The sequence below is a fragment of the Acanthopagrus latus genome, chromosome 5 (genome assembly GCF_904848185.1).
Source record: "Acanthopagrus latus isolate v.2019 chromosome 5, fAcaLat1.1, whole genome shotgun sequence".
NCBI lineage: Eukaryota > Metazoa > Chordata > Actinopteri > Spariformes > Sparidae > Acanthopagrus > Acanthopagrus latus.
In genome coordinates, this window is record NC_051043.1 from 3504072 (window position 1) to 3524254 (window position 20183).

A 20183-nucleotide genomic window follows, 5' to 3' on the forward strand; every position below is an offset into this window, starting at 1 on the left:
ATGTGGACAAATGAGCAGTTGTCATGAGTGCCTACATGGAACGTGTGCACTTTTTTTTTTTTTTTTTATCAGTTGTATGATTTGCGTTTGAGGATTTTCCATGAAAGCAGGATTTTTACTGTTGCGTTTGGACATTCAAACAGCTATAGTGTACACAATACTTTTGCATTCAGACCTGGTTGGATATTCATTTATATTATTATGAATCTGTGGCGGGCCTCTACAGTAGGGGTAATTAATGGGAAACACTGGTTGGAGACACAGTCTTCAAAAACAGAAGATGAAACAAATCTACAAAGATGATGTAGTGCAACTCTCAGATGTTTTTTGGTTTTTTTTTGTTTTGTTTTTTTTAACCTCACCTCAGACAATGTCTCCTTTTAGCTTTCAAATGAGTTTCAGATCTTAATCACCCAAGATGGACAGTCAGGACATCTGGTTGATTAAGATCTCTGATGCACAGTCTTAAGTGTGACCATGTTTGCATGGGAAACAATGTTTTGAAATGCAGCCTTCTTTGTGCAAAAGAACAGCGGAGGCCTTTCTGTGAAAAAACTTCTGGACTGCATGTGTATCAAGCAGAGATTTCTGATCGACTTGTTCATGTAAACCAGGGTTACATGGTACACTTAGCTGAATGGTCAGAGGGTGCATGTCCCTGTGTCAGGGTGTCTATACTGTGGAGTGTGTACTGCTCAGGAGTAACATGACAACAAGTCAGAGAGTGTCACTGAAAAATATTCCCTCTGCCCACAGTCACAGTCATCACTACAGTGCAACACATTTAGACCTTTTCTGCAAGTGTGAAATGTGTCACATTTGATATTTTGATTTTGACAGTTAGTCCCAGAGACTATAGACAATATGCTGAACATACCATAGTTTCCTCTCAGTTTAAATGATAGATAAATATGAGTGGAAATGCATTTGACTAGACAAAGACACAATGTTTGGGGCTAAATTGTCAGTTCACAACAATTCTCAAGAGGATTTGGCTCTTACAAGAAGTTAAAGGAATAGTTTTTGGAAAGAGGTTTTATGTTTTTTTAGAGTGAGGTTGGAGGTTTGATTTTAGTCTCTGTGTGTTAGCTACTGAGCTGGAGTCGGGACGTGGTCAGCCTAGTAAGGCATAAAGACTGGAGATCCGGTCACCTAGAATCTAGGTGTTTTGTTAAAATCAGATGGTTAACACTACAAAGTGACAGGAAGTGACAGGATAACATATAGGAAGCTTCATTTCCTTCCACTCCATTATATGTCCCCACTTATCCTGCTCAGGACACTGGTTAAATAATTGTACTACAGTAATAAATTCTCTTAAATATTGCTGAATATTATCATAGTAATTCAGAAAAATAACTGATGAACTACATGCCTGAGGTGATAGTTCTGTGATCTAACTGTGCTTGCTTTCTACAGGGGGACCAAAGGCAAAGACATAAGCACTATCAAGTCACTGAGGGTTCTCCGTGTGCTCAGGCCTCTTAAGACCATCAAACGTCTGCCAAAACTCAAGGTTCCTCCCCTGTTGCTGCTTCTTGTGTTACTGTGATTGATTTAGACAGGTTGCATGGCTCAGATCTGATTCAAGCAGACAACCTACCTCAGAGTTCCACCTCTACTGACTCTTTTTATAATCGATGCCCTGGTGACATTTACAGTTAGGTGCACCATTTAATACATTGTAATTAATTAAAAAAATATATATACTTCAAACAAGAAGGTGCAGATAAATGGTTTTCTTCACTTCACTTAAATCACATTGCATGCAACAGTAAAATACTATAACTTCATCAACACTATATCCATGAAATCCAAATTGATTCTGTACAGCAGATTTTAAACCAGATGAGCAATTGTTTATCTTGGGCATGTTTGTGTTTAGACTGTTTTGCTTTGTTAAGAATATACTGCTGCTGGCTTTTGTCACTACAGGGAGCTTATCTTTTTCCCCTGACAGATCTGATATCTTGCTGAGCATTGTGTACTAGTAGTTTACAGTGATAAGTTACTTTTCTATTCTACTGCATATTTTCTTCCTCTCAGCTTCATCTTTTAATCTCATGTTAATATATCCCACTGGCTGGACCATTTACCAGCAGGCCAGGCTACTAGGAATTCACATTCACATGATCTTCCAAGGACCTCGGTTGGACCTGCAGCTCAGGCTCATCCACATTATTACAGAATCTTAATCATTATGATTAAAGTAAATGTAATGTAATAGTTTTCAACTACGTTCAGAAATAATTCCCACTAAACCCCCAAAATTAATTTTGTGTGTGTTTCTGTGTGTCACCAGGCGGTGTTCGACTGCGTGGTCAACTCTCTGAAGAACGTGCTCAACATCCTCATCGTTTACATCCTCTTCATGTTCATCTTCGCTGTCATAGCAGTTCAGCTCTTCAAAGGAAAATTCTTCTACTGCACAGATGAGTCCAAGGGCCTGCAGAAGGACTGCAAGTTAGTCCCAGTCACCAACTGTGTCTTTTCTTTTCTCAGAAACCTTGATGGTGTCAAACTAGAGCTCGCACCTTTATGCCCACTCAGCTTCATTTATGCCTCTGTGTCTTCCAGAGGACAGTTCCTAGACTACGACAAAGAAGAGGTGGCTGCCATGCCAAGAGAGTGGAAGAAATATGAATTCCATTATGACAACGTGCTGTGGGCCTTTCTAACCCTCTTCACTGTCTCCACTGGGGAGGGCTGGCCAACGTAAGTGAAGCTGATCATTTTATAGACATCACTTATGTTAAAACTACGAAAGTCTGCGATGGATTTGACTTTGCAAAAACAGGAATAAATGTAACTGCAATGGTTCATGTGGAACAAATTAAGCAGCCACTGAAAATGCAAGTAGAAAAATAACTTAACAAAGACACAAATTTGATCCACATATAGCGAGGGCTCTGGAAATAAATTCAACTTCAAACATATCAAAAACACCGAGTGGAATCATAAGGAACATAAAACAAGTTGTCAAAGCACATGTACCCATCCATCTGTCACTGAAAGAGATTTCTTTTGTACCTTAGTTTGAGATAGTTGTTGATGATGATGATGATGATGATGATGATAACATTATTATTGTTACTAGTAAACACAAAAGTGTCTTTTTATTTGACTCATCCACCAGTTTGGTCTCCATTACCTCCTGAGAAAAATGTCAGCCCACATGAGAAGAGTAACAAAACATAACAGGAAAGAGTATTTGCTTTGGTACCAACCCCACACTTTTTGATTATGTAAGCGCAAAAATAACCATCCTAATTTTTAACAAACTGAACTGATCTGAACTGGGCTGCTTGGTAGAAATGATGGTGATGGAGAGCAACTATCTTTACCAGAATACTGAGGTAAACAAGGTGAAGTCAAGACCCTTCACAATACACAATAATTTCATCTATTGTCAATATGAAAATTGTGATGGCTCAGTTTAAAGGTTTTTTTAATAGGAAATCAAATGGGCACGTAATACTTTTACAATTTGAGGCCATTACATGTGGCAAAGCCTTTTAAGTTTCAGAGAAACACCCTGATGTTTGTTTGTAACAGCTTGGGAGAAGGGGATAATGACTGGAGGGCTGGAGGAAAAATGCTTTTGGATTGTTTTATGGGAAGTGTTTTAGGATCAAGTGTTTTTGATGATGTGTCATTTTCTTCTTACTCATCTCTCAAAACTCCCACTCACAACTTTGTCGTGTCTATGGTAGTGAAATAATAAGTTATGGGAGAAACTCTTTTAAGAGGAAAGCTGCGGATTTCAATGCAATAATGACGAGTCCGATCCTTTTGTTGTGGCACTCAAAGACCAGCAGTGAGGCATCTCCTTCATCATTACCTTCAATACCATTACATTACCTTATCACTGCATTTAAGCTGCCAGTCCCTACCTGTATTCCTGAAGGTATAGATACTGTACTGTACATTCCCTTTTAGTGACAGTACCATACAGTGGAGGGAGAAAATCGTATTGTTTATTATCTTTGATTTTCAGGTTTTGTCGAAAATTGGAATATAGTTTTGTTCGCAGGACTGAAGTACATCAGGAAGTTTTCATGGGGCCACATGAGAAGTCAGAGCTGTGAAGGGGGAGTTGTGTTGGCAGGTTTTCATCGTTGGAGTTTTGTTCAGTTTGTCACAGTCAAAAAATACTGTGGATGGCCACTTGTTATTGAAGACCAGCTGGTGTCTTTGTACTTTGTTCTGTGGGTAATTTGCTGATGAATTATGTATATGCAAGTCAGGGGCTCCTTGTCAATGTGTCACGGTTATATACGGCTCACTTCTCATAACCTGGAGGCTTCTGTGACCTGTTGTGGTGTTGCTGTTAAAACCACAGTGTATTAACTCTGTTAATGAAAGTACGCTTTAATCTGTCTAATGCTTAATATTAATTGCATGTCTATTGCAAATTAAAAAAAAGACTTTTAATTGTCAAAGTCTGCTTCTAGGTAAATAAGCTTTTCCTGCGCCGTGTTTTTCATGAGTTGAGCTACACAGTTTTTAAGTCACAATAGTTTGATCATGTCCAAGAGTATGATCTTTGTTGTATTACAGAGAAAGTATTATCATCTTGGAGGATCACAGTAAAGACTGGATGTATTACTGTGTCTCACCTGTTATTGTGTTGTGCTCTGCCCCCCTTGCAGTGTCTTGAAGCACTCTGTAGATGCCACCTTTGAAGACCAGGGTCCCAGTCCAGGCTACCGGATAGAAATGTCCATCTTCTATGTGGTCTACTTTGTGGTCTTCCCTTTCTTCTTTGTCAACATTTTCGTCGCCCTGATCATCATCACCTTCCAGGAGCAGGGCGACAAAGCCTTGTCTGAGTGCAGCTTGGAAAAGAACGAGGTGAAGCATATACATGACAAACAACTCTGAGCTTTATATTATATTAAACTAATGTTGACAGGATATTTTACGCAACATTGGTGGTAGGAGACACCTGAATCTGAGGAGCTCATTACATGTGGTTACATTTTAAATTACACTATATCCATCTTTTTAATCTGGCAAAGGAAAGACATACTCATTCAAGAGTTAGGAAGGATTTGATTGCCTGTGATACCATACTCGTTACCTAGTGAATAAGACTAGTCTGTTAATGTATTGGTCAAAGAAACTTCCTCAGAACTTCCTAAATGATGAACGAAAATGATGTGAATCATATTCAGTCTTGGTCAAAACTCTCCATCCACTTGTAAATATCATGTCAGTCTCCAGTTCCAGTGACTTCTACGGTTCAAAAATTCATGAAGTTTGGTTTAGTAATTGATTTATTATAGGTCTTCTCAACCCAATGTGACCAAATCTACTGCAACAAAACTATACATACAGTATTGGTTGAATGTCTCGTGGCCATATTCACCTCAATCTGGTGCTTTTAATAACCATTTTTAACAACTCCTCTTGACAGTCACTGAAGTTTACCTACAGTTGTCGGCTTCCTGGCACAGACTTGTTTCCTTCGCACAGTCTCTTCTTGATAGGGTTCAAGTCAGGATAGTTTTCTCTCTGACTCGGTCAAATTCTTTCTTTTTACACTGCTTTTCTTTGTCACTCTTCTTATTTCTTCTCTTTGACGTGGGCACTGGTGCATTTTTCGGCTCTGTTGTCGTTGTCTGTTCTCCGCCATTGTTTACAGTTAGAGCTTGAATGTAACTGAGCAGGTAAGAGCAGGCACTGTGTGGGGGAGGGGCACTGCCCAGTATGCACGGTGTGAGGGAGGGGCGTAAGCAGGGTATGCACAAGAGTGATTGACACTTCTCAAACACTCCCCTTGGCTCTGATTGGTTGTCTTGACACAGGAGCGGTGGATTCTTGCAAATCAAATTACTGCCACAGGGTGGAACCACAGACAGTGGATTTTTGCACAGCTGACCTGTATCTTATTCTACTGTCAGATCATAATGACCATTTTAGCAAATATAACCAAAGAAATTGTTACAGACTACAGCTTTAAGAGGCCATGCTACAAAGAACAATTTGATTCACACAACTGTCTATAATCATCAGAATTGCTAATTCAAGTTATTGTATGTATATGTTTGATCCAGCAGATTCGATCACGTTATTAGATTCGAGGACCTATAATGAATTACTGAACCAAGTCTCATGAGTGTTTTTCGTGACAAAGTAGTTTGTTTTCCACTCACTCATCACAGAAACATGAGATCTGTAGAATTCATTGGAAGTGATGACTGTGACGTTATACATGGTCTTTATGAGTGAATGGAAACTTTTCACCACAGTTGTATGTAATGGCTGTCCAATCTCCATCCAACTTAGCACCTGCATGGCCTCTTGGAGCAGCATTTAATACATTGCTCTCCACCACCATCTTTAACCCAAATCAGGGAACATCTTTCACCGCAATCATTTTGCACAGCTGGAGAAATGTGTAATTAGAGGGAACAAAGGAGGCTGAACTACATAGCTTACTTAAGGACACAGGCATGGGAAAGCACAGAAAAAAAACATTGTTGAGCACATTCCAAATGTGTGATAACTGATCGGACTTGGTGGGCAGGAGTCTGTTCCAGGCTGGATGGCTGATGATGGAAAACGAGATCAGTTGCTGCCTGTCCTTGTCACTAGGATTAAAATGGTTTTACAGGACAACTAGGACAACTGATATGACATCCTGTATGTCAGCAGGCAAAACAAGGATGAAAACAGAGGTGGTTTCAATAATCTTCCAAGAATTATAATTTAGAATTAATTAATGAATTAAAATGTATGTCCACTAAGTGTTTATCAGTTCCCTACAGCTGATGAAAATGATAAAGCCAGCTGACTTTAAGTATTCAATAAAAAATAAATGCTTTCATCTTCTGAAGACTAATGGAGAGCAGGTCCTTTCAAATACTGAAGACAGTGAAGCAGAGGTGTGGTTTCTCTGTTACAGAGGGCTTGCATTGACTTTGCAATTAATGCCAAACCTCTGACACGCTACATGCCCGAGAACACACAGTCCTTCCAGTACAGGATGTGGAAGTTTGTGGTCTCAGCTCCGTTTGAGTACTCCATCATGATCATGATCGCTCTCAACACTGTGGTACTCATGATGAAGGTAAGAACTTTTAAGGGGGATATTCATAATGCACGCAGAACTAATATAGTTATCGAAAGTCAGTCCTGGATTCAGTAGCTCAGGAGAGGAATAGTCTGACATTTGAGACACACGTTTGTTGACTTTCTTGCCTCCAAAACAATGTGTTTATTTTTACATGGGGCAATTACGGACAAGAAGAAACAAACACTGGTTGTGCAAAGGCCTTAACAAAATCTGCACATCAGCACATGTTATATGATGTTTGTTTAATCAGTACAAAACATTTTTGTAAAAACAGTGCATTTTTATGGATAGTATGCTAGCCAGCGGCTCAGCTAATCAGCTGCACTATGAGGACAGTATTTATCTTCTCATATTACCTTCAGCAAGAAAGCGAATAAGCACATTTCCCAAAATGTCTAACTATCCCTTTAACCCACGTGTTTGTAAAAGAAACCTGATCAGCTTAAGTGTATCTTGAAACACCATTTTCTTATAGTTCCACGGAGCTCCAGATTTCTATGAAGTGATGCTGAAGAACCTCAACATAGTCTTCACCACTCTCTTCTCTCTGGAATGTATCCTCAAGATTATTGCTTTTGGTCCTCTGGTGGGTAACATTTATAAAGCAACTTCAGTCATGTCCTGCATGATGAATAGCAATTCATGATTTTCATCTGTTGTTTCTCAGAACTACCTAAAGGATGCCTGGAATGTGTTTGACTTTGTGACCGTGTTGGGCAGCATCACTGACATCCTGGTGACTGAAATCAATGTAAGTAAGAACACTGCATCCAAACAGCACAGCTGTCATGTTAATGAGCTGGGGCAGGGACAGCATGTATAGCAAGTTTCGTGCAAACAAGCTCACTAGCCACATCAGCAAAGGCAATCATATGGCAGCAAGCCAGCAAGTCTCACAGCTTCCACTTTCTCTATTCATTCCAGACAGTTCCTCTCTGTGAGCTCACCTGTATGCGTGTGTATTGTGCAGTAGACTCTGACTTTTTACGTGTGTATTTGTTGAGCTGTATCAGTTTATGTTGTGCAATATGACTGTTCCTGTTCTCTCGCCTCTCCCTTCTGTCTTCCTTTCTTTATCTTGATCTGCTCGCTGTCTCCCCCCCCTCAACTCCTGCTCTATATGTCTCTGTCTTTCTCTCCCTCTACATTTTCATCTTGTTGATTGTCATCACCGGTGTTGCCATGCCCTGATCCCACACACCACCAGACAACGGTGAGTGATTTTTTTTTTTTTCTGTTGACATTGTAGCTCACCTACTGTTTTATTTGATATGTCAAATGTTGAGGTCTAATGAGTTAAAGGAGTACTTCACTCATGTTTCTACTGTGCTTTGAGACCTTGTGACAGACCCTTACCAACACTCACACAAGTCCCCACGTCACTTTAAGTACAATACACACAATGATTTACATTTCTGTTGCTTGTTCAGTGAAGCACAAGTCTGAACTGAGTGTAGCTATTTAACATAAAGGTTGAAGCATCACACACACACACACACACACACACACACACACACACCAAAACCAGTATGTCTCATATGTTCTGCGACCTTGGTGATTGTTTCAAAGCATGGATATGATGATGACGAAGCAGCAATCGAAGACGAAGCAGCGAAAAATACCCACTCAAATTTGAACTTGCCTTGGTCCCAAACACCCCCAGGGGATCCTGCACCAATTCTCTGCAACATCCTCTGTGTGAAAGTTTCAGATGGGGTGATACTACGTCAGAGGCGAACATTACATGATAAACATCAGTAATGTAGTAGCTGGTAGTGTCTCCGGGAACTCATGTAAGGAAAAAAATACCACAGTTATAGGTGGAGCAGTGTTTGTCATCCTGTCTGTTCTACCTGCTCTTCCTCACATTTCTGCCCGAAAAAAAAACAGTTTGTCCCCGGCAAACAACTTTAACTCACCAAGTGTTTGTCTTCTTCTACTGTTGTGTTGTTGTCGTTACTGTCTCGAAAAAAATCACAGCAACAGTCAGCCCTGCTGGCCAAGACCTCAGTAAACTTTCCCCCAGAAAACAGCCTCCCTCCCTGCGAGTGAGATGTTGTTTATTGATGGCGATTATGTAATTCTGTCATTTTGAGAGAAAAACATAACCTTGTCACTTTCCAGGATGCATGGTGTTATGATCTCAGTCACAACACATTATATAACAGCATCCATATGATTCTAAACCATCTGTGGGTACATGTTTAGATTAACAGGAGGACACCTGGGGGAAACATGTTGAAAAAAACACACAGACATCATCATCATCATGCGTACCGTCACACCTCTGTGTTGAGATTGTTTATTTGAAGTTGGATGAGACTGGAGGGGTTTTTTTAAACAGAGAAGAAAGGATACTACAGGAAACTTTCCTTTTATTTTTTCATTATTTTTCTAAAATCAAGCACTTTAACAGGTAAACTTTTAAAAAGCTCTCTATTTTTTTTAAGTTTGAAAACTCTGTTGCTCTGTTCCTCTCTCTGTTATGCCACGTGATGTAAACCTTATGACTGCATGATAAAAAGTAATCACTTAACATAATGATGGAGACAAAAACAGATTCTCTGTGTGACAGGCCCCTATTTCTTATTATGGTTTAAGCTTTTTACACTCAATGATAATAACCCCAGTTTCATTTGGTGACATAATCAAAGTTACTTTCTCAGAACTGATAAATCCACAATCAAATGTTTTCTGATGTGGACATGTTGAGTGGAGTGGCCCTTTAAGGCACACAGCAGCAGATGGATTTGTTTCTGGCATGTCATCACATCACAAACATTTCAAAGCCGTCACTAGCAGTCATGCTCAGTGGTCCCCGACTCCTCCTTCCTGCAGACTTTTAAGTCTACGCAGCATTTTGTTAATCACCTCTGCTCTAGAAGAGAGAGTAGGAAAACACATTAACACAGGATTAAATTACTAATTAATCATAGTTCTGATTTATAAATAATGTTGCAAATTTGCAAATGCAGAAACAAGATGGCAGTTAGTTCAATGAATGAGTGAAGAGCTCAATGAACTGGAATGGCACTCAGTAGAATGTATAACTCCACCAAGGCCCAGCAGTCATCCTTAATTCACTCAAGCCTGATCCCATGTCACACTCTGTTGCTTGGTTTATATTTTAAACCACCAGTAACTGCTTTTCCATAATTTAAGATCACCAGATCTAGGATCTGCATCAAATTGTACTCATTCATAGATATCAGCCACCTGAATACACCTGATTTCTTTCATCAAGATCCATACATTAATCCTTTTGAAATTAATAAAAATGTCGAAAAAGGCCAGGTTGATGCCCATCCTCCATCCAAGTTTTTATGGGAATCGGTTCAGTAGTTTATGTGTAATCCAGATGACAAACCAGCAAACAGACAAACAAATTGTCAGGGGTGAAAACATGAACTCCTTTGCTTGGATTTAATGAAATATAGTTACACTTTGGACCTTGTGTGTGTGTATATATATAGCTGCTGTGGTGACTTTTCAAACAGTTCAGCCCTGTGATATGAGTGTGTGAATAGGGTTTTTGTTCGGTAAGTGCTTGATGTCCCGTCTGTGTCTAACAGGACAGGCTGCTGAACTTGAGCTTCCTGAGGCTGTTCAGAGCTGCTCGACTCATCAAGCTGCTGAGGCAGGGCTACACCATCCGCATCCTGCTGTGGACCTTCGTCCAGTCCTTCAAGGTGCTCACACACATCATTGCATGTGCACTCATATACTGCATGTATACTAGCATCTGTTTACATGCACATGTGCTATTTAACTTTCACATTACCACAAGTAGTAACTACCTGCACACACAAAGTCAAACATCCAGGATGGAATAATTGAAAGTGGACATTAATAATTCAATGTGTTTTGGTTTCCTGTTGTTTCCTTTAGGCCCTGCCTTATGTTTGCCTGCTGATTGCTATGCTGTTCTTCATTTATGCCATCATTGGGATGCAGGTGGGTGTGTTCATAGAGGCCGTGATAATCAGACAGTGGTTTACCATTTGAATGTTGCAACCTGATTGTGAAAAACAGGAAGTACACATTGCTGAGACAGTAGAAATCTTCTCCCTCACTTGGTCTCTTCTTCAGGTTTTTGGCAACATTGATCTGAATGAGGACACTGCTATCAATCACCACAACAACTTCCGCACCTTCCTCCAAGCGCTCATGCTGCTGTTCAGGTATAACAAATCTTACGATATAAATCTATTGAGCATATTAGATCGCATTGACCAAATACAGTTTTTGCATGAAAATGTCATCACTTTGACTTCCAGATGAACAGGCAGCCTGGTAGGTACTTAAATTAATGTTAATATTAGTATATTAATAATACAGGTACAGTCTAAGAGACTGGGCATTAGAGGCAGAAGTAGTTGTCTGTGGGTGGGCTGACATAGGTCCTCACCATCAAAGTCTATGGCAGCACAAATATGATCTTCCTTAAGCGTTATAATCTTGTGGCAAGTTGATGCCAGTTTTAACCATTTTTTATTCTGTTGGGTAGTTTAATCTATACCAGACACTATGTTTTATAAGATGGTCAGATGTTTTTTGTAACATTTAAATCTGCTAAGTTACTAATACACTACACCAGTAAAACTGTCAAATAAAGACAGTTGAGTGATTGTTATTCCAAAATGGAAATAACCACGTTAAGTACAAATCAAGTCAAGTCAATTTGAAATGCACATGCTGCACAGTTAAATGAAGGGCAAATTAGGATGACTGTGGCGTGGAGGCAGAGCAGTTTGTCCATTTAGCGGTGGTCTGATCCATGGCTCATGCTGCATGTCAAAGTATCCTTAGACGAGACACTGAACCACAAGTGACTTCTGATTGCTCACTGTGTGAGTGAATGATCGAATGGCTGAGGATGGAAATATCATGGGCGCTTTGTGTATGAAGCACTGCATCACTCCTGATGAGTAGGTTGGCACCTACCACAGCAGCCTCTGCCATCAGTGTTTGAATGTGTGTGTGAATGGCTTGATGTGTCAAGTGTTATAAAGTGCTATGAGTAGTTGGTAGTCTAGAATAGTGCCATGTGCAGTGCAAGTCCATATACAGTCCATCGATATATCCTTTTCTCTCGTCCATACAAATCCTTTGATTGCTTAAATAATTGCTCTTTTATCTGGAGTATTGAACCTGATTGGCAGCACCCTTCATTCTTGATCCCAGTCTCATGTTTGAAAGATGATACAAACTGCCTGAGAATGAGTGAGTATGAGGAACACACAGATTGTTGTTAGGTTCCTACTCTAATGCCACTTTGTCCTGGAAGCAGCTACAGTGAACAGTGAAACATTCTCAAACTCTGAACACAGCTGATGTTTTGTGAATTGAATAATAACAGGAACATCTTCAAAAGCAAAGTCCAAGGAGAACTGAAGCACAATGATTCAGACCACAGACTTTCAAGAAATATTACAGTTAACGGATCAGTCAGAAGTGGAAATAATTCACAGTAAGACAAGTTCACTTGTTCAGTTAAAATACACAGATAACCAAATGTAGGTCACGTAGTAAGTAACATCAATAAGCAAATGCAAATATCACAAAAATGTAACAATACACATCCTTTTAATCAACCTTCTTTTCAGGATGAAATCCAGTCCAAGCTGGACAATCATAAAAGCAAACTACAATTCAAGATTAAAGTACCACAATAATGATGGATGTATATTAACTCAGTTTTTTATTTATTTATGGTTTGTTTATTGGAGATTTGGCTGACACCATTACTTGGTTTCGCTGATTCCAAAATTATTTGAATGAATAATTTGAATTTTCTGAATCAGCTTCTTACTGTTAGCTTTGAAGTTGTTCATGATAACACAATGTTCTTGAAAGCTGTCTTGTTTCAAATGTTCTGTTTCCTGTGTTTTTGTCTTCGCTATTTGTTCTGATTTAAGGTGAGTGGGCTCTGTTGATGTAGTGGGCGTGGTATCAAAAATCTGAAGTATGTGTCTTTTTAATCCAAATCTGTTAGCAAGTTGTTTGCTTATTGTGAAGCTACTGTCCAATGTGATCAAACCTCACCAACACAGTGCTGATGAAACAGACAAACTGAGTCTTACAGTGTATAACTTAAAATTGCTTGTTATAGAAGTATTTGAAGATTTGAAACCAGGGTTTCAGAGGCCTTCAGTTATAAATGGGTAAATCAACTTTAAAATATAACAATTTCAAAACGTTTCAATTTAGCATCAAGCACGATTGTGAACATGTTTAATTCAACACACACTGAGTCTACACATGACTTTTGCTGCAAGAGGCATTCAGGTAACATCAGCCAGATGTGATTCAATTATCATTTTACTATAAAACAGCACAGAATTCTGATGTGTGTGTTTAATGCTGTTGAAGCTGAACCACCATCCTGCTCAGCTCTACTAGCTCGTTATGTCTCTTCAGTCAAAGCTCTGTGTCTTTTGTCTTTCTGTGTTATTATGTGTATCAGGAGTGCAACTGGTGAAGCCTGGCATGAGATCATGTTATCATGTTTGAGTCACCGAGCCTGTGACGAGCGATCGGGGTCCCATGGCAAAGAGTGCGGCAGTGATTTTGCCTACTTCTACTTTGTCTCCTTTATCTTCCTCTGCTCCTTCCTGGTTAGTACTGAAACACACCTGAATATAGCCACTGTAACTTTTGGCCTGTGATTGATTTTGACACATGTGAGTGTTGGGTCACATTGCGAGAAGGTAGTGCACCAAAAAGTAACACAGCAACGTTCATCCAACAGTCCTTAAGAAATAGCTGCCCACCAGAAACATGTTAGTGCCAGCAAGACACAGTAGCTCATCCAGTTAGTTGCCTAACTAAAGCTTAATCTGTAACTTGTTTGCGCAGCTCATGCCTATTATATTTTATGGCCCAGTTTCCACTCAGATGTCAGCAGTGTGAAGACAGCTCAGAGCCTGGTCTTGATTCACTAAAGTTAATTTTGACATAAGATACTTTTGCAGATTCTAAAGCACCCCAGCTAATCATCCCAATGCTAGATTCATGATCAGAACATCAAAATAATTGTTTTAGCTGCCTGTGTGAACAGGCCAAAACACAGATGTAACTCTACCTGATGTCTGTGTTCCAGATGCTGAACCTGTTTGTGGCTGTCATAATGGATAACTTTGAGTACTTAACAAGAGACTCCTCCATCCTGGGGCCTCATCACCTCGATGAGTTCATCCGGGTTTGGGCCGAGTACGACCCAGCTGCATGGTATGTTCAAGCCTCCCGTATGGGCCCCAGAGAATAGATTACCAAGTAAAGCGGAGGAAATAGACACCCTAACTTTACTCCTCTCTTTCCCGTTTGTGACTAAGGTGACTGAATGAGGTCTCATACTCCTTGACCTTGTCCCTATACCTTGTTGTATGCAGTCAGCCCACTGATGATCACTGTTTTATTTTAAGCTGTCCTCAACGTTTGTTTATTTATGTGCTTGTTCTTTTCCACAGCGGACGGATTTCCTATAAGGATATGTACAATTTGTTACGCGTTATCTCACCCCCCCTTGGCTTAGGGAAGAACTGCCCTAATAGGGTAGCATACAAGGTTTGCAAATACCAGACATTTCCGTCACTAGGGTGCTTTGTGTACCTCTATGCCAAGAGACTTTTAACTGAATGGCTGTGCACCAATGAAATCGCCTTTACACTAGCACCCGCCCCTCCAAACTGACTGGCTTTGGTTGATGATGCCGGAGAGGAAACAAAGCTTTCAAAGCCACGGCATTGTCCCAACATGCCGTCTGCCATGCCTTCTTTCTCACTGCAGACACCTTTTACTTCCCATTTCTATCAGATTAAACCCTCAGAGAAGTCTTGAAAGAAATGTGATCACCACATTCAGATCTTTAAAACCTCTGAATCAGATCAAAAGCTTTTTGTTCGACGAATGTGGTATGATCTTTTAATGAAGACGTCTGCCAGAGAACAGCCAGGCTATGAGTGAAAGCCCCTGACAAATCATCGGGCTGGCATTGAAACCTTTGTCTCCGTGCACCTTGGTTGAAGTACCAGTGGGATGTCTGCTAGCATGCCGAGGCAGACATCCCTGTTACAATGCTGTCATTTCTCTTCCCTCCCATCAGCATCCTGTGTGTTGGGTCAACCCATCATCCCCTCTTCTCTCCCCTCCTTCCTCCAAACCCTCTCCCACCAAACTCACTCTTTGTCATCCCATGTTTCCTGTCAGGGATCCAGAGCTCCACAGCGATGCATCCCTGTGCCCCAACACAGTGGCCGAGGATGACATCCACCTTACATCTCACTCTAGGAAATCTATTAACAGATTTCTTTTTTTCCTTTCCATTATTATCTTGTTTTGTTGATTTCTTCCCTTTGTTCCTCTCTTCCTTCTCTAACTCCCCATCCTTCTCTGTTTGGGTTATGTTTATTTTATTTTATTTTTTTTATTTCCTACCCTGTCAAGTGGCCGTATCAAGTACCTCGATATGTATCAGATGCTGCTCCACATGTCCCCACCCTTAGGTTTGGGAAAGAAATGTCCGCCAAGAGTCGCTTACAAGGTAGACCCTCCTCTTCCTCCACCTTCTTCCCTGTGCTCGACAACCTTTCTCCCATTGGCGTGAACTCAAGCCAATGTCTGTGCTCTGCAGTGTTCCCTCGTTTGTTTTGCTAGTGCTCCTATATTTTTGGTGTAAGCCCCTACCTCATTTCTACTATCTTTACTGTTTCTTTGAGCATAGCTGCTTGCATGGGCTAATACCCATAACTAATGATAATGACATAGAGCTTAACTGAGAGGACTTAAGGTCATGTTAATTTAAATATATTGTTTTTAAGGAGGAAATTTTTCACTTTATGTCACTATTCCTTTGAATGATACGCTCTAGTTGGGGTTTCATTTTGTGGAGCAGTGTGTCTGTGTGTGTGTGTGTCTGTGTGTGTGTGTGTGTTTGCGTGTGTGTGCGCCTGCGTGCCGCTTCTGTTGCTTCTCTGTGGGAGTAACACTTTTTTATGTGTGCTTTTCACTTTGTGGGTTTGTCTCTGCTTCCCATCCCCTCTCATTCCTTCTCTCATCTCATCTCGTCTATCCACTGTTCGAGATATTTGTGTTTGCCTGTGTGTTTGTGTAAGTGCTGCACAGCATTGACAAAATTACGTCAATTTTATTTTGTCCTTTGCTGAATATTATTTGAAAATAGACCAAATTTCCAATTGATATTAACATGTGATTCCATCTGGATATCTTATCTGAATTGATGTAAATGCAGGTGTCAGTGCACACAGAGCATTGTGATCATCGTCATCAACACCTGGCTTACATTGTGATCAGATCTCAGCCAGGTGTAGGGCTGGGCCTTAAAAGAATTTTTTAGGTCATTTAAGATATATTAAGCTATATAAAATGCACTTAATAAATGCTTTACAAAAGCAATTATTATATAACAATTGAACTCTTGGTACTGAAATATTAACACAGTCATATTTCTGATAAATGACCATCAGCAATGTGGATAGAATGTCTAAGTGGGTGAAGGCAAGAATAAGAACAAGTAGAACTATCTTGTAAGAAAATGACATCACTCTGCTGCAATGAGCCTTTAAAACCAGGAAAAGACAACACATATGTAATATCACCATATCCAAAAACCAAGACAATATCATATCAGCTATCATATATAGCTATCATATCAATATGTTGACTAGCACTAGCCAGGAGTTCAATGAAGAAAAGGTCACTTACAGTATGGCAGCCTCCGCCTTGCCATCTCTCATACAGCAGCAGCATCCTGGGAGACTGTTGTGCAGGAGACCTCTGGCTTCCACTTTCACGGAAATGTATGAGAGTTAGTTGAGCAAGCTGAACAATGTAAACATCTTGGCCAGAGAAGACAGACGGTTTGAAAGAGGCATCAAAGAATCGATCTATGTCAAATTGGAACTGGTCGTCTTTGAACATAGGACATGGCCTGAGACATTACTTATCACCCACCTACAACAGTGTACTGAGCTCCCTCCACAGACAACCATTCACAACTGGGCTCACCTAGCCTTGGCAGCCCACATGAGGGCTGGTTGGGTCAACGACCAACAAGTGGCCCTAATGACTCTGAAACTCAGCTCACATGTGTCGTTAATGACTCTGTAAGGTCACACCCACACAGAGTTTAAAAGCCTGCAACTCCCCTCCAGTTAGCTGCCAAGTGAAGAAGCCTCTTGGATGAGAGGTGAAATGTCTTTTAAGAAACTGAAACAAGTCCAGTTGTCTGATACAGCACTTAGCTTTATGACAGACTGGCATGAAAAACTGACCAGTCATTGATTAAGGTTTTACTTTCATTTTGTTGTCAAGGAAAAGGTTTGTGATGTTCAGAAAAGTGAGTTCATCATCTCACAGTCTTTCTGTCTGGAGTGATATGGAGGTGCATCTTTTTGGGCCAGTGTTTATTGCCTTCATGTTAGGTGTTAGTTATTTGTAATGTTAGTTGACAAGTCCAGCAGCTCCAGCTACCAAACAAGGCTTGTTGAGATCTACACACAATGTAGCCTAAATCAAGATGATAGTATTAAGTCTGAATACAAAGACCTGTGATCAGTTCTCACTAAAACCAGGATCATAAATTGTCCACATGGACACAATGTTGCACATCCACAATTTTATATCAGGCTGTAAAAATATTTGTAAAAAGGACCTGGTTAAGATATTCTATATTTGTCTTTTACAATTTCAAATGTTTCTGCTGTCTTTCTGGGTGAATGTAAAGCCTGTGTGTATGTACTGTGTGTTAACTGAGTGTGTGAACACATGCGAATTAGCGTGGTTGTATGCGCGTGTGTTTGCCCCTCAACTCTCCATCCCCGTCTCATTCTGAATCTGGTCTTTCTTAATTTCTGCACTGCCACTGATAGCACATGTAGGTGAATGCTTTTTGTGTTCAGGGGAGCTCAACTCTTACAGCAACAATCCCTCAGCATTCTGTAAGCATCTAGTGGTGTCATTAGTCTTACATGAAGTCTTCCTGCTAAGGCTGCCTAAGCTTGGTGGAATGGACACTTTTTTTTTTCTTTTTTTTTTTTTTATAGCCGCCACTGTACATGTAGAGCATACCCAACTTTCCTCAACTCTAAGTTGATGATTGCTAGGATGGCAACCACAGAGTCGAGCTCCTGCGACTGTCGAGGCACCCTCATGGTTATGCGTTACATGCCTTCTCTCACCTTTTTTTCAGTCAATGTCAGTCTTGCACCAGTGCACTTTGACATGCAGTGTAGTGCATACTGTAGCCAATAGCGGTGAATGTGTATGTCTAGTTTGTCTCCTCTGTACGTACTTGTAGAGAAGGCTTTTTGTGTGCTGAACTGAGACTCAGTAACATTTTACTATTACGGCCAAACTTGCACAAATTCAATAAAACTTAGCAAAGAAGATTCAAGGTATTTTATGCTAGGAAAGTGAATAAATAGTAAGTATTGGATCACAGCAGCACACAGATTGATTTCTCTGGGTGAATTGTATGTTCTGATAAGACTATTTGTAATTACTCAGTGATCTAACGTCTCTCTGTCACCACTCATCTCCTTTCCACAGCGCCTTGTCAAAATGAACATGCCCATCGCTGATGACAACACCGTCCACTTCACCTCCACCCTGATGGCCCTGATTCGCACAGCTCTGGAGATCAAACTGGCATCAGGTCAGAGACACACACCTTGTTAAAATAGACGAGAAGAAAAGTTTGTAAAACAGAATAATGGGAAGGCCATCTCTCTGGTTTTCAATCAGTGGGACATAGATGCTTTATTTTATATACAGAACACACAAATAGAGAAATATCTTCGCCTACAGTGGTCACTGAAAATGAGAAAAATGGGAAAGGCATTCTCCAGAGCAGGTTTTTAGTTTGTCTGTTCTGGGCTACTGTAGAACATGGCGCTGCAACATGGTTGACTCTGTCGAAGAGGACCAACTCCCTCTGTAGCTATAGAAGTCTCACTCTAAGGTACTGAAAACAAAACGTTTCTTAGTTTCAGGTGATTATACACTAACAACAGCATAAATGTGAGTGTTATATTGAATTTCTGCCCCCAAAGTCAACTTAAATCCTGCACACCAGACTGAAGAGAAAAACTGACACAACGCTCTCCCCGTGCAAACTTAGACCTGAAATCCATAATTATGTATGCCATACATCTGATTTCTGTATTATTGACATCATATATTGGTGTCAAAGGTGTTTTAGACAGATCATTAGAGATGCACTTAAACCCAAATAACAAATACCATGAGGTAAAATTATAAACGACAAATTTCTCAATGTCAGACCTCACTGTAATGTTATGAGAAATGTCAGAGTGACAGATGTGTTCAAGAGCCAGCTACTGTTTGTTGTTCTCAGAGCTAGAAATAGGCAAATGTGATTCCCAGTTGGACTCATTAGAAGGTTTTGTGCTGTCTGCTGGATTCTCTTGCCTGGCTTCACTGCCTCTATCTGCACTGTTAATGAGGAATTCTCATTGTGCCTCATCTCAGGAGCAACTCATTACCACTTCACTTGCTTTGTGTTTTTAATTTAGAATAAACCATACCGCAATAAGAAGATGATACTGTGACTTTTTCTGTCCCTTTATAAAACACAGCGCATGGTGCTGTGACTAGCAGTTGATCTTAGTGTTTCAATAAGATGTTAAAAGTCTCTCTCTCTCCCTCTTTCTCTCTCCCACCTTCTCTCTCCCTCTCTCCCTCTCTCTCTGTCTTTCTCTGTCTGTGGATTTCCAGGAATGGTAGCCCAGCGATTATCTGATGCAGAGTTAAAGAAGGAGTTGTCCACAGTGTGGCCCAGCCTCTCTCAAAAGACCATGGACCTGCTGGTGACGCCACATAAACGTAAGGATCTCACCATGATCTACCTTGTGTCCACACACAGTCAGCTTAATAGCCTTTTCTCCTTGTCACAACTGGGGTGTTCAGGAGATGGAAAAGTGGGTGACACACTATTTCTCAAAAGTAACTGAATTATGTACAGGACAACGTCAGAAGGTATGGGATGTGTAATCATTGTCATAGTGTCAATAGTGTTTGTTTTTATCACAGTGTATTACTACAGTTTTCTTTCATTATACAC

At 40.3% G+C, this 20183-nt stretch overlaps 1 protein-coding gene across 8 annotated transcripts in view; it reads left to right on the forward strand.

Annotated features, from left to right (window-relative positions):
- cacna1ba (calcium channel, voltage-dependent, N type, alpha 1B subunit, a) overlaps positions 1–20183 on the forward strand; it is a 129513-nt gene that overhangs the window by 93558 nt on the left and 15772 nt on the right. For 5 of the 8 annotated variants that reach the window (XM_037097238.1, XM_037097240.1, XM_037097242.1 and 2 more), the window contains 15 exons: positions 1420–1516; positions 2303–2463; positions 2578–2715; positions 4653–4854; positions 6911–7075; positions 7557–7667; positions 7749–7832; positions 10654–10770; positions 10970–11035; positions 11171–11262; positions 13548–13698; positions 14184–14311; positions 15527–15623; positions 18650–18755; positions 19838–19945. In XM_037097238.1, the coding sequence (XP_036953133.1) occupies positions 1420–1516; positions 2303–2463; positions 2578–2715; positions 4653–4854; positions 6911–7075; positions 7557–7667; positions 7749–7832; positions 10654–10770; positions 10970–11035; positions 11171–11262; positions 13548–13698; positions 14184–14311; positions 15527–15623; positions 18650–18755; positions 19838–19945 (1823 nt within the window). Of the gene's footprint in view, positions 1–1419; positions 1517–2302; positions 2464–2577; positions 2716–4652; positions 4855–6910; positions 7076–7556; positions 7668–7748; positions 7833–8288; positions 8295–10653; positions 10771–10969; positions 11036–11170; positions 11263–13547; positions 13699–14183; positions 14312–15526; positions 15624–18649; positions 18756–19837; positions 19946–20183 lie in introns of all 8 variants that reach the window. The other 3 variants (XM_037097241.1, XM_037097244.1, XM_037097239.1) reach the window with 1 other exon arrangement.